Source organism: Chiloscyllium plagiosum, unplaced genomic scaffold (genome assembly GCF_037043375.1).
Source record: "Chiloscyllium plagiosum isolate Xiang-an unplaced genomic scaffold, Cpla_swu_hap1 HiC_scaffold_5, whole genome shotgun sequence".
In the NCBI taxonomy this organism is placed as follows: domain Eukaryota; kingdom Metazoa; phylum Chordata; class Chondrichthyes; order Orectolobiformes; family Hemiscylliidae; genus Chiloscyllium; species Chiloscyllium plagiosum.
Window position 1 is genome coordinate 121,500,411 of NW_028270143.1, and position 14,997 is coordinate 121,515,407.

At 41.0% G+C, this 14,997-nt stretch overlaps 1 protein-coding gene across 6 annotated transcripts in view; it reads right to left on the reverse strand.

Annotated features, from left to right (window-relative positions):
• Positions 1 to 1,042: 1,042 nt before the first annotated feature.
• Positions 1,043 to 14,997, reverse strand: part of zbtb47b (zinc finger and BTB domain containing 47b) — a 284,308-nt gene continuing 270,353 nt past the window's right edge. For all 6 annotated transcript variants that reach the window (XM_043690834.2, XM_043690832.2, XM_087987612.1 and 3 more), the window contains exons 4-6: positions 12,772 to 12,887; positions 9,544 to 9,688; positions 1,043 to 4,406 (exon numbers count right to left, since the gene is read on the reverse strand). In XM_043690834.2, the coding sequence (XP_043546769.1) occupies positions 4,015 to 4,406; positions 9,544 to 9,688; positions 12,772 to 12,887 (653 nt within the window). In that variant the 3' untranslated portion in view covers positions 1,043 to 4,014. The remainder of the gene's footprint in view (positions 4,407 to 9,543; positions 9,689 to 12,771; positions 12,888 to 14,997) is intronic.

Consider the following 14,997-nt stretch of genomic DNA (forward strand, 5'->3'; position numbering starts at 1 on the left):
CAGCCTTTAAACTTAATTTAAAAAAAAATCCTCCATGAACACAGCTGGAGACCAAACCTTAACTCAATATAGCCTCAGGGACTTGGCAGGCCAGAGCACGCCTGTTTGAAGTACTTCCATAATGAGTGGAATGATATAATAACCTCACCATTAACCGGATGGATTCCAGAAGTTGTTGCAATTAGAACTAGGGCTTCAAATTTTGTTTTAAACGAATACGTGTGGCAACAATGTGATACCCACAGGCAGTGCGCCTCTGAAAAAGCCAAGGCAATCCTTAAAGGTGTGAATTGAGACTCTCAGCTGCAGTTTTGACAGATTGCACTTGGCTACATCATTTACGTGCACAGGTTTCTCACTTTGTGATGGCCAATAGCCTTTTTTTAAAAAGAATTTTTTTTATTAGAGATAATTTCATCCAACTCTTTTTTAGAATTGTTAAATAAAATAGAAGGATTATGTATTGCAGGGAATTAAAAAGTACAATGAAGAGATGAAGGCTGCAGAAGGAAGCACAGAATCATAACCGCTCCCTCCCTCTGGTTGAATTCCATTTAGCATGCAATTATTAGCAGAATATATATATAAAATATATAATGAAAGATGAGAATATCATACAAATTAAATTCCAGGATCTGAAGGAAAAGGAACAGCTGAAATGGATGATTCACATTATACTGTTTTGTGCAAAGGATCCCATAAACCCCCTTTGATCACAGTTTTGTCCTGAATTGCAAACTTGGAACAAAGTTTGCTGTCATTACTGTTGGATCCTATAACAACAGGCTAGCATCCCATTACACCATGCTGCTTTGCTGCATCTGAGAGAATTAGCAGGTTTACTTGCTAATGAACTGAGGGCTCCTATGTTAGAACACCAATTCCAATTAAAAGTCGGCTGAATTATCAATACTGGAAATAAGTATCAGGATGCCCGTCCCAAAGATTGCTACTGCCTCAAGGTGCAGTCGTCCTTTATCTCCTGGATGAGCAAATCAGGCAGAATTCAAAAGTATCAAAACATTGAATATTAAAAGTCCTATGTCTTTACAATAACCAACTTTTTATTTTATTTTATTTTTTAAACTCTGTATCCGATAAGAGCATATTAAAAATACTGCGATGCTTCACTGATATTTTCCTCCTTGTCTCTGTACAATGACAAATACTGCACGTTAATTTCTGTGAAAAAAAAAGTTTGAGACTTAACAATGCACTTGCAAACAAACTTTGCTCTGCTGTTACTAATAGTAGAGTAATGATTCCTCTAAAATCTGCAGGTCAGAAACAGAGAATGCCTTCTCCCATGCCCCGGTGCAAAATAGTGATTTAAATGGTTAAAGCAGCCTATAAGCACATCAATGAAACTGAATGTTTCAGTTGAATTTCTATTATTTTAATCCTGCATTATGATCAAATAAACTTTAGGATAGGTAGGGAAAAATGGATATTTAATGATTACACAAAGATTAATCTGTGGCGAGGATGTAGTGTAATGTCCGCATGATTCAACAAAATCCCACCCTAAAATCAGAGGTCTCTTCCAGCTCCCAAAGAAAGTAATTGCTGCAGTTTAAGGTGGGCTTCAAAAATTAAGCTCTCCCCTTTGTAATGCTTTAAAATCTAGGTTAGTGTTCAAGTTAAAAGGGATGGCAATATCCATTAGTCCAATAGAACAGAAGGTGATTAAAATGGCAGCATATAGAAATGATTCAATTTTGGGGAACTCTTCCCATAAAGCTATATGTGAAAATCCCCCACAAGCAGACAGCTGTGTCAAGTACAAGACCTTTCTGGTAAGGTACCTGTAGCAGCAATGGTATCAGAGTTGCCAATGGAAGACTGCTCCTCTCTGTCCTCCTCCTTCGATCCTACTTACAAAACTGCACCTTTGAAAGGCACACCATTTTTGAAGTCAAGATGTCTCAGGTGAATTGGACTCAGACAGAAAGGATGCTGCAGCAATGCAATTAATATCCCTGGGTTTGTCATATAGTCCACCCTGAACAGTTACTGGAAGGGTTACCAAATCAAAAGCTCAACCAGACCTCGCATTGTCACTGTCAATTGTGAGTGTTTGCTCACGCTTGTGAGCAGGGCCACAATTATACTGGATGCCTTCCAGTAAAATAAAAGCCCTTGATCAGGGGGAAGCTAGTCAAGGAGATTTTCATCCTAGAGTAGCAGCATAATGACAAAGGCACTATCTGAAATACTGAAGTATGTGCTGAAAGTCCTACGTCAGACAGCAAACATCTGACGCATCTGGGCTTAACTCCAGACAAAAAGAAGAATCCCCAGTTCTGGTACCAAGTCACACTTCTAATTTGACCACACTTTAGATCTGAGCCCATCATATTGTTTCTATGACTGAATTTCAGCTACATTTGATGACAATTGCAGGAGGAGGGAGAGAAGTATCTCTGTGATGTGCAAATATATCTAATGATTCCCAACCATGTCTTGCTAAACTCTGTAAGTCAAGTCCTTTAAGGCAACCATTTGCAAGAGAATGTCATCTCTTTTTTATTCCCTGGGGCCTGTAAAGTTTCATGTTAATGAACAGTGCAAAAACCCTCACATCAGCTGCAACTTAAAGCAACATATTTCCCAATATTTCTTGTTGCTGAGATTTCAACACCTCAAAACTCCTTACTTGACTTCTTCTGCACGCAATTTCTCAGTCCTTCCATTACACCATGCCTGCTTGGCTTAGTGCAGAATCCTCCTGAACAGCACTGACCAGTTTCATTCCCATTTAAACTACAGACTCAGTTCTATAAGAACGATTGGAATGGTCTGTCCTTCTGCTGCACTTTAAATATTAAAAGAAAATACTTCTTTCTGTCTTTATTAACTCTACTTTCCTATTAAAAGCGACAGTGCTCGTGATCATCAAGTGCTAACTTGGTCCTCCAAGGGATCCCTGGCAGGCCCCAACAAACATGTCCATAAATTTTGGAGGCAAAGCAGTCAGTAAGGTGAACTGGTGTAGGAGGTGGATACAGCATACTTTTGCAATCCACCCAGGTCCCTACCTCCAGGCTGTTAATTGCCTGAGAGAGAAGTCCTACTTTCTGTGACTGATCTTGTTCGTCGTTCCCTCTTTGGTGTCTGTACTTGGCCACAAGCTGGAGTCACTTGGTTCCATTCGCTCTTATCCTCTCACCTCAGTTGCTTCTGTGGTAAGCTCTACAGTCCATGGTAAAATAAACACTGTTCCGGTTCACTCATAAGACGACAATGGCTGCTAAAAGGTCAAGTCGGTTTAGACATGCCACGGTAAATGGTTCAACTTGCTACACACAAGCACAGCTTGCTTTACTTAATTAAACATGTGTTAAAAAAATAGCAGGTTACACTTTGGAGGCTCAAAAGGATGGGTCTGGGTTTGGGAATGAGGGGAGATTTGGGGTTGGGAAGAGGTTGGGTTTGTAGAGGAGTGGGATTGGGTATGGGAAGGAATTGGATTTGTAGAGATGGAAAGGGATGCTTAGAAAGGGGAGGAATCACAAAATACCTTGCTAATTAAGTATATTAGAAACACATTTATGAAGGGCTGCTGCTTAGCTTTGCTCTCTGCATTAAATCTGTACATGTCCTTCTTGCATTATATGCCGCAGGGATATTTATGCTCAAAAACGCAAACAGAAAAAGTCTTTTTTTTTAAGTGAGAGCAGTTTAAGTCTAGGCTGCCTTTAAAAGTAGTTCAGACTACTTGGTAATAGCCTTTAGTCCTATAATGACATTAAAAAACAAAAATCCTTTGTCTACATCCTTACTGTAAATAATACACCAAAATAGTTTTTTTTGTTACATAAATCAATCATGATTTTTTTCAAGGTTGCTTGACTCTGAGTCCCCATTCGTTAAGTATGCCCCCTTTGGTTATATTCCTTCCAGGTAACAGAATATATTCAGCGTCACACCCAGTGCGCGCTTCTGACTGTTTGCTACAGTCATTTGTCTCTTCTTTTGTTCGGAGGGCCAAAACTGCCCTCCGTTTACAGCCATTCAGTTGTTGTTGGCGTTTATCCGTCCAGCTGGAAACAGGGGAGGTGGTGGCGGAAGGTGCGGGGGAGGGGGGAGAGTTGGTGGGAGGGAGTGAAGGAGGGGCAGAGGGAGGGAGTGAGGGTGTGATTGGGGATGGGGGCTGATGAGAGGATTACTGGAGTTGGGAGGCGTGGCGGATGTGAGGCTCAGGGGGTTGCTGTCTGCCGTGATGGGGTTGGTGACTCGGAAACACTTCTGCTTGTGCGCCTTCAGCATGTTGGAGAAACGAAAGCGCTGTCCACAGACATCGCATGGATATGGCTTCTCGCCTGTGTGCGTCCGGCGGTGCCGTTTCATGTTTGGCCGGCTGGTGAAGCTCTTGCCACAGATTTCACAGATGTACGGTTTCTCCCCTGGAAGCAAATAAAAGATTAATTTTTCATTTTAACTCAGCAATTAGTGAGGATATAAACTCAACTTGCAGCCCTGAATTGCCAAGAGGTTACAATCATGTAGAAGTCATGTTATTGGACAACAATCCAGAGAACACAATGACACAGCTCTGAAGGCGGCCACTTGCCCATCATAGCTGCAGCAAATTTTTAAAGTCTCAATTCCATTTACCCCTTAGTTCTGTAAACCATAGTTAAATTCCCACTATGGCAGTTAAGAAAATGATGAGAAGTTGACAGACTGTTACAAACAGAAATCAATTTACTAATGTCCTTTGGAGAAGAAACTTGCCATCCTTACCTGAGCTGGGTTGTATATGAGCCCAACTACTAGAGGAAGGGATAAAACATTTAACTATGATTTCTCTCCACATCTGCTGAGCTTTTCAGCCATTTCTGTTTTTGTTTGATTTCCAGAATCCACAGTTCTTTTGGTTTTTGCAATCAACATAACTGCCCCTGATTGCAATCAATGTAACTGTTACTCGCAGTTCCAGGCAGTCTGCCAGTTTATCAAGGCTTTTGTGATGGACAGCAAGTGACAAACTTGAGAGAGACAGGTCCCAAGAACAAAACGGCAGAGAAATGAACATGTAACGCAATCAAGCAAAGCTGGATCTGAAGTAGCCATGAGCTAAAGTCAGAAGCAACAGACAAGAGGTTGCCTCTGACACTCAGGACTGAATGATTCAGCATAGTGACATAGTGAAAATGTGATTCTGACTCACTAGCTTTGGAACTTTAATGTCTACTGCTGTTCCTTTCTCTTCAGTTCCTATCAGCCTGAGGTTGATCAACTATGATTGTATGGAATGGCATAGCAGACTTAAGGGCATGAATGTCCTGTTCCTATCTCTTATTATGACCCAGCATTATATTGTCCTAAATTACAGAATGACACAGGACAGGTGGTGGTCACCTGGCTCATGTCTATGCCATGCCTGCAATTTATTCAATTAGTCTGTCCCGGCTCTTTCCACACAGCCCTACATGTTGTTTTCTTTTTAAGTCTGCATGCAAACACATTTGAAAATTACAATTTAATCTGTTTCGATACCCCACTTTTCAGGTAGCACATTTCAGACACTTAACAACTTGCTGTGCTCTTTCTGGTTCTTTTGCCATTATCTGAAATCTATGTCCTCTGATTACTGAACTTCGTGCCACTCAAAAACACTTTCTACTTCAGAATTAGGAATGTTCCATCAACTCTGCCTACCTTCCCATCAAATCCCTCTCCACTGTTAACTTGCTCCGTTCTACGGTGAACAATTCCAGCTGGTTCCATCTAATTCACCTTATGACCTCTCAGTCTGGCCACCATCAACAAGACACAAGAGCAGGATTAAATACTTTCCACTTGACTTGATCAGAATAGCATCAATATTTAAGAAATTCTAACTATCCAGACAAAGCATCTGCATCTCAACCATCACCTTCAAAATTTACTCCCTCCACTTCAGACTCAGAGTTGCAGCAGCATGTACTATTTACAAGAAATTCATTGAGGGTTCCAAGATAGCACCTATCAATCATCAATATCTAGAAGGTCAAGGTTAAAAATCACACAACACAAGGTTATAGTCCAACAGGTTTAATTGGAAGCACATCAGGTGATCACCTGATGAAGGAGCGTCGCTCTGAAAGCTAGTATGCTTCCAATTAAACCTGTTGGACAATAACCTGGTGTGTGATTTTTAACTTTGTACACCCCAGTCCAACACCGGCATCTCCAAATCATGACTAGAAGGTCGAGAGCAGCAGATACATGGGAGTCTCATCACCTTTGAGTTTCCCTCCAAGTCACACACCAATCTGACTTGGAAATAGAAATTACACATTTGTGGAGGGCAGCACAGGCTGATGGCTTATATGATCAAACAGATTGCAAAAACAGATCTGGCCTTACACTTGATGAATGGCCATTGTGATGAGGTAACAGAATGCCAGGAATTCATGGAACTGTACCCAGCGAAAAGGAAAAATGAGTGGAAACTTTCTTCATAATATTGCATTTCCAGATCAAAAGGGAAGTATATTACCATGCTAACATAGGGAGAAAGACAGACAGTATAATTTTTACAGAATTCCTGGTAGAGGCACAAGACTTTTTGATGCATTAGCCGGAGGCAAATAACCAAGATCCCTGGACATGGGTTTTACTCAGAATGGCTCATATCAGCGTTTTAAATTACCATCTGCGAAGTTCCTTTTGTACACCTAAGAGTTGAAAACAGATATTGTCACCAAGATCAAGCAACCAGTGTGTAGGTTTTCCCTTTCATTTTCACTTTGGAACACAAAGTTACAGCCATTTCTATAGTGGTATAGATCTTTCAACAAAGATCTGAATGCTTGATCAAATACTAATAATTTAGTGGCTTGACTACTAGAGACTGTCAGATAACGATCAGCTGACTTGGTCAACTGTCCCATGCATTAGGATATAAGCTTCTGTCTTGCTTGAGCATAAACTTTAGCAATAATGAAGAATGTAGCAATAAACTTATAATTCTCCGACTTGCACTGACTAGTGGAACTCCCTTTGAACCACTTTAAAATCTAATTTCTCTCGTATGTACAAACGTTTGCCACATGTATATGCATGCACACAAATGCAGTGTACACACATATACAAAAACAGATCGAGATTAAAAGTTTTGTTGATGATACCAATCTAGAAGCAGCAGTGAAGAAGCAGCAGGAAGTTACGAGAAAGAAACAGGGTGCATTTCTCACAACCTCTGGACTCCACAGAATCCTTCATAGCCAAGATAATATGGTGGCATTAAGGGGAGGACGTGGCCTAGTGGTATTATCACTGGACTGTTAATCCAGAGACTCAGATAATGATTTGGGGACCTGGGTTCGAATCCTGCCACAACAGATGGTAGAATATGAATTCAATAAATATTTGGAATTAAGAATCTAATGATGATCATGAATCCATTGTTTTTTTTCTTAGAACAATGTCTGGTTCACTAATGTCCTTTAGGGAAGGAAATTCCCATCCTTACTTGGTCTGGGAGACATGTGACTCCAGACCCACAACAATGTGGTTGACTCTTAACTGTCCTCTTGGCAAGGATGGGCAATAAATGCCTAGCCAGTGACACCCTCATCCCATGAATGAATAAAGAATAAAGCATGGTGGCTCAGTGGTTAGCATTGGGACCCAAGTTCAATTTTGCCCTCGGCGACTGTGTTTACATATTCTCCCTATGTCTGCGTGCTCCAGTTTCCTCCTGTGAGGTAATAATAATTTTGTTCTGGGTGTTTTTTTGAGGGGAGGTTGTAAAGGCAGAGGTGCTGAAGTGGCTACTGCAGATTGCCTAAGTCAATAGTTTAATGGGCCTTTAGATATTTTTGTAACAATAGAAGAGGAGTGGCCAGTTCTCACGAATCAGTCTTTCTAGTTTATTTTTAGTAATAGCAGTTAGAGGCTGTTTGGGTCCCAGAAGGGTTGGTGCTTAAGAAAATTATTCCTAACTGCTACTTTCTCTGAAATTTCTCTTGATGTTGTTTCCTCATGGAACTGAGAACTGCATGTAAAAATCTGTATCTGAATTTACTTTTTTGCGAAGGGGTATGTTTATGGGATGTTACTATATTGAAATAGTTAATTAGCAAAAGGTACTGTATCTATTATTCAGTTAAGTTTTCCAATAGTAGTTATTTAAAATTCCTTTCTTTTGTTTGTATTTTAATTATAGTGTTTAAATAGTGTTTTGCTTAACATTAAATAGTTTTGACCAGTCACATCACATCTGGGACACGCACTTCATATCTACCTTGAAAATAAGAAAATGTTAGGATGTGGCTACCTTCTTAAAATATTTTGAGGGGGTTGGTCGGGACCAAGGATCTGCCAAGGTGTTCTGCAAGGATCTGTTTTGGGACCATTGCTATTTATCATTTTTATAAATGACCTGGAGAAGGGGCTAGAAGGTTGGGTGAGCAAGTTTGCGGATGATACGAAAGTCGGTGGAGTTGTTGACAGTGAGGAAGGATGTGTCAGGTTACAGCGGGATATAGATAAGTTGCAGAGCTGGGCAGAAAGGTGGCAAATGGAGTTCAATGTAGCTAAGTGTGAGGTGATTCACTTTGGTAAGAGTAACAAAAAGATGGGGTACTGGGCTAATGGTCGGATACTTGGTAGTGTGGATGAACAGAGGGATCTTGGCGTCCATGTACATAGATCTCTGAAAGTTGCCACCCAGGTAAATAGTGCAGTGAAGGCGGCATATGGCGTACTGGCTTTTATTGGTAGAGGAATTGAGTTCCGGAGCCCTGAGGTCATGTTGCAGTTGTATAAGACTCTGGTGTAGCCGCATCTGGAGTATTGTGTGCAGTTTTGGTCGCCATACTATAGGAAGAATGTGGAGGCACTGGAACGGGTGCAGAGGAGGTTTACCAGGATGTTGCCTGGTATGGTAGGAAGATCGTATGAGGAAAGGCTGAGGCACTTGGGGCTGTTTTCATTGGATAAAAGGAGGATTAGGGGTGACTTGATAGAGGTGTACAAGATGATTAGGGGTTTAGATCGGGTTGACCATGAGAACCTTTTTCCACGTATGGAGTCAGCTATTACGAGGGGGCATAGCTTTAAATTAAGGGGTGGTAGGTATAGGACAGATGTTAGGGGTAGGTTCTTTACTCAGCGAGTCGTGAGTTCATGGAATACCCTGCCAGTAGCAGTGGTGGACTCTCCCTCTTTATGGGCATTTAAGCGGGCATTGGATAAGCATATGGAGGAAATTGGGCTAGTGTAGTGTTAGCTGAAGGGGTAAATGTAGGGGAAATGGGTCTGGGTGGGTTGCGCTTCGGCCAGTCGGTGTGGACTTGTTGGGCTGAAGGGCCTGTTTCCACACTAAGTAATCTAAAATTGAAGTAAATGACAAAAAAGCTTATTTATTCTTTCAGAATGAAACAGGCGAACAAATTATTTGAAATGATTACTGTTCCTTCTCCCCCACCCTCCAAACAATTCTGCGTCAGATACATCACCACTTTCCTTAGAGGACAGAAAAGTTATATTGTCCTTTGAGCTTTGAATTCTGATCACAATAGCTGTCTAGTTAAAGTTGAAAAGTCGTACCAGTGTGCGTCTTCATATGTTCATCGAAATACTGCTTCATGTTAAAGTCCTTGCCGCACCATTGGCACATGAACTGCTTGTGTCCGATGTGGATGCTCATATGAGAGCGCAACTGATACTTGTACTGGAATCTTTCATTGCAGTTCTAATGATTGAAGACACAAGTGTAAAAAGGTAGGGTTAGTGCAGCTCCTTACAGTAAATGCAAATGCAATGTTTACCCCAGCTTCCATTCCAGGGTTTTATAAATGTTAACTAAATTCAAAAATTTTCAACAGGTACTAGGAAGAAACAACTGGACAAATGATTCTTAAATCATTATACCTACGCTTCCCTTGCTACCAATTGCCCCTTCAAAGATGGTGCTATCAAAGGACGGGGGTAAAACTCCAAATCTTAAATGTTTGTCTTTATACAACTGCTAAATCAAAAGTAGCTATTGGGCATAAGCTCATGTAACAATAATTCGACTGAAACTGATGTGATGCCAGAGTACAATAGTACCATTAACACCCTGACACAGACATTACTGGTCTCATTTTCCTGCTGCTCTCTTTATCCTCTGCCTCACCCTGGATCTTTCTGCCAAGCCTCAGCCATTATAAAAATCAGAAATGGAATGTACCAAATTACAAACAGCAACAGATCCAGATCGACCTCCATTTTAGAAAGTTGCTTTCAGCACAAGAAATACATATTTTATAATCAACCCATTTGCCAATGTTATTACACACCTCAGAAGCAGGTAGGACTTGAACCCATGTAAGACAACAGAATACTCTTGCTCACCTGAAGAAGGGTCTGAAGGAGAGTCACTGGACCCACAATGATAACTCTGATTTCTCTCCACAGATGCTGCCAGAACTGCTGAGCTTCTCCAGCAATTTCTGTTTTGGTTTAGTAAACCCTTGCTACCGGAAACCTCAAGATGATACTTCACACCTAACTTTCCATTTCTCCTTGCTCTACGAATTCCTGTTCATTGGAAAGGAACTATTTGATTACAGGATGCACATAAAGATGAATTCAGTCTTGTGAGCCACTCTGAGATATGAGGACTCTCAGCATATCAGGGACCGAGGCCATAAAGAAAGTGGTAGGGGTTTGGATGGGAAAGTCATTGGGTTCCAAAGTCAGCTGCATCGCTGTGGAGAAGTACTTGACACTCGCTGGTGTCGACAGTGAGGAAGCAGGACAGCAAGAAGCCCTAGCAGCCTAAGGCTTGAGACCCTGTGATTTTAGGTTATAAGCGGACCGTGACTCAGGGGGAAGAAGAAGAATTTCACGTATTTAATACACGTCAAAACATATTGAAAAAATACAATTCGCATGGATATATATATATATATAAGACTTTTTAAACTCAGCTTCGCAAGTGTTTTCCCCACAGTGACTCCATTGCAAGGCTTGGAAAATTATTGCAACCTCAGGGGACAAAAGACTTGTGAATGTGACCATTGCTGCCTCAGAGTATGCTATGCCAAAATTCCCACTTTGTTTCAAAACAAGTGAGTCAATTGCCAAAAAATGTCTAGCAGATGCATATAATAACTATTAAACAGTATAGTAAGAATAGAGGCAAGTTTCCAAGTAGATGTTTGGTACTGTTTCTGATACTTCTGGAACTTAAGCACATCGAAAAAGGGGCAGCAGTAGGCATATGGATACTCATGCCTGCTTAACCAGTCAATAAAATCTTGACCTTAACTCCACTTTTCTGCCTGTTTACCTGAATAGATATCTGTCTCTCTCAGGTCTGAATATGTTCAGAGAAGTCCTAAGATCAAGATATTCCTCCACATGACAGCCATAAATAGGCTTTATTCTGAAACTGTGCCTCCTAGTTCTGGATACCACTATTAGATCAGCACTCAAAGCTATAGCTTTCAGGTTTTAGCATGTAAATGAATGCAACTAAACGGCAAACAAGGCAGAATGGCCAATGCCTGTTACTACGTAGACAGGACACCTTGCAAGGCACCAACTTTCACTAATTCTACTTGCCTCTTCCACAAGCTGGTTAATGAAGTCAAAAAAAATATTAATACACAGAATCACCCAACTGTTTCAATAGTCAAGGTGGCAATTTGGCCCACCGTGTCCAAGCCGGATCTCTGAACTGGCTCTCCAAGTGACATACAACCACCTTTTGTGTGTAAACCTTGCACATTCTTCCTTTTCAGACACCAGTCTAATTCCTTCTTGAATGTCTCCACTGAACCTGCCTCTGTCACACTCTCAGGCAGTGCATTACAATGCTTACCACTTGCTGTGTGAAAGTTTCTCTTCGTGCCTCCATTGCTTCTTTTGCTAATTACCTTAAATCTATGCACTCTCATTTTCAACACTTTAAGTGTAAATAATTTTTTTTCTCACAAAGCTGGAAACTCATCTCAAGATCAAATGTGACACCAAGGTTGAGAACAGACCGACTTAATCATAAACTGTTGCCAAAACAGCATTAAAAAAATCTCCACAGTCTGCATTTTCCCAATTCAATCCATGACACACCAGTATCATATTGACTGAAGTAGCTATCAGGATAGATGCCACAGTGCTTGCATAACAGTACATAAAGAAGAAAAGCTGATCAAGGCCTTGGGTGACTGCAACAGATTGGGTCAGCGAGAACAAAGCTGGCCAGTTCACCAGTGGTCCAACTTACCAGCCTGACATTCACTGTCGCCATCTCTGCCTCAACTCCTCATTGATGTTGGTCCCAAAACCAGGCTGACAAGTAACACCAGACTGTAACTTTCAGACCATAATGTGCCTCTGGCACTAAAAGCCACTGAAGCACACTGACGTATTCAGTGGTATTTCCATCTTAAATTTCTCAAGGTGTAACACTGACAAAGTGTTGAATGGCTATTAAAATAGAAGCAATGTGCAAGAGTATGGGGGAAAGACACAAAATGCACTAAGCCAATACAGACATGATACGATGAATGGCCTCCTTCTGCACTGTAATAGTTCTTTGATTCTGTGAATAAAGTTATGAAACTTGGAGGGAAATGGGGTTTGTATCTTACTTGATTACATAACCAGTGCCAGGTGAAATTATTATGTCTGATTCTGACACAAACAAGGAAATTGACCTCACTAAAAAGCAGCAGGTGGAAGTTATATTTTTACTCTATTTCAACGATTGACTCTTTCCTGGTTAAAAGGGAAGATGGGGGAATGGTGGAAAGAAGAGGGAAGTTGCAAACATCGCATGGCACTTACCTCACATTTGAAAGGTTTCTCTCCCGAATGCTGCAGAGAGTGGACTTTCAGTGACATACTGCGTTTAAATGACTTCCCACAAGTCTCACAGGTAAATGGCATATCTTTTGTGTGAGCTGAAAGAGACAAGCCTAATTACTGCATTTTAAAACAGACATTACATTGATGAATTCAATCACTGATTCTGCACTTCTTTCCACCTCTGCCATTTCCCTTCAATAGTCTTGTTGAGAATCAATGATTTGAGTATCCATTATGAGAAGATCATTGTAATGTGGTGATAATAGAAATTTGAGTGGCCACCCTTCTCACTTTTTAAAAATTATTATTCATTCATGCGATGTGGGTATCAGTACTTACTGCCCATCTCTAACTGCATTGAAGGAGCTGGTGGTGAATTGCCTTCTTGAACCACTGTAGGTGTTTGGAGTATAGGGACACTCACATTGATGTTCGGAAGGAAACTCCAGCAGTTTTACCCAACCACAATGAAGGAACGACAATATAGTTCCAAGTCATGCTAGTATGTGGCTAGGAGTGGAACTTGCAGTGTCCCCCCCTGCATCTGATGCCCTTGTTCTTTCAGGTCACAGATTGGAAGGTGCAGTCAGAAGGGTCTCAGAGTTACTGTAGATGGTATACACTGCTGCCTGCGTGCCACTGGTGAAGTCAACACTGAAGGTGGTGGATAGGGTGCCAGTTAAGAGATGCTTTGTCTGGATGGTATCAAGCAGCTTGAGTGTTGCATTCATCCAGACAAAAGGAGAGCATTCCATCATACTTTCAACTTATGCTAAGTATAGATAGTTCTTCTATAATTCGATGGTTGCATTCTTGTGCAACCCTGCATTATAGAAAAATCATGCTTTAGAAACAGTGCTTAAAGTGTTGGTGATGTAATCGCATTACAGCCAGCACATTTTAAAAGTTCATGCTTTCAAAACAGTGTCCCAATTCGTCAATCACATTTTAGCAAATTTGTGTTAGCGAAACCAGAACGACTTGTGGATGGTGTACAGAGGTTGGGTAGTCAGGAGATAATTACTTATAGTTGTTATTGCCACAGTATTAATCTGGCTAGTCCAGTTCAGTTTCTGGTCAAGGTTAAGATTTTACTCTTCTTGGTTGGTATTGCCAGGCAGTTGTGTAGTGCAAATGCTTGTTCCACCTCTAACAGCTGAAGGCTTGGTTGTTGTTCAGTTCTTGCTGCAGACTGAGTTGTCGTGAGTGGTGCTGAACAGAAAAATTAGGAGCCGAATTAGACAATTATGCTCCAGCAATTCAGTAAGGCCACGGTTGATCTGTTTGATGTTTCAAATTCACATCCCATCATCCTTGTCTGACAACTCTCAATTTCCCTTCCTAACAAAAATCTATCCATCTGTTTTAAAAACACATTGAATGATCCTGTCTTCTGAGGCAGAGAACTTCAAAAATCACACCACACTCAGAAAAATGTTCTTCTCATCTCGGTCATAAAAAGGCAAACTGTAATTTTAAAATCATTCCCTATGGTTCTGGTTTGAGCGGCGAGAGGGGTCATACTTGCTCCATCCATCTTGTCAGGTCCTTCAGGTTCTTTTACAGAAATTGGTTGAGTAACAGGCAACAGATAATAGGGGTAATGGGTAAGAATAGTCACATTGAGAGGATGTGACTGATAGCATTCCACAAGGATCTGTGTTAGGGCCTCACGTTATTCATGTTATGTTCAACCGCATGGATAACGGCATAGAAAGTCAAGTATCTAAATTTGCTGATGACACAAAGTTAGGCGGTATTATAGACAGTGTAGATGATGGCGTAAAGTTACAAAGTGATATTGATAGATTAGGTGAATGGTCTAAGCTGTGGAAGATGGAGTTCAAAAGAGGCAAGTGTGATGTTATCGACTTTGGCCCAATAAAGGATAGATCAAGGTACTTTCTAGATGGTATAAAGTTAAATACATTTTCCAGGATGTTGCCTGGTCTGGAGGGAAGGTCTTATGAGGAAAGGCTGAGGGACTTGGGTCTGTTCTCATTGGAGAGAAGGCGGCTAAGAGGGGATTTAATAGAGACATAAAAGATAATCAGAGGAGTGGATAGGGTGGACAGTGAGTCTTTTTCCTAGGATTATGAAATTGACTTGTACGATGGGACATAGCTGCAAATGGAGGGGTGACTGAGGTGTCAGAGGCAGGTTCTTTACTCAGAGTAAAGGGTAAGGGTGTGTAATGCACTGTCT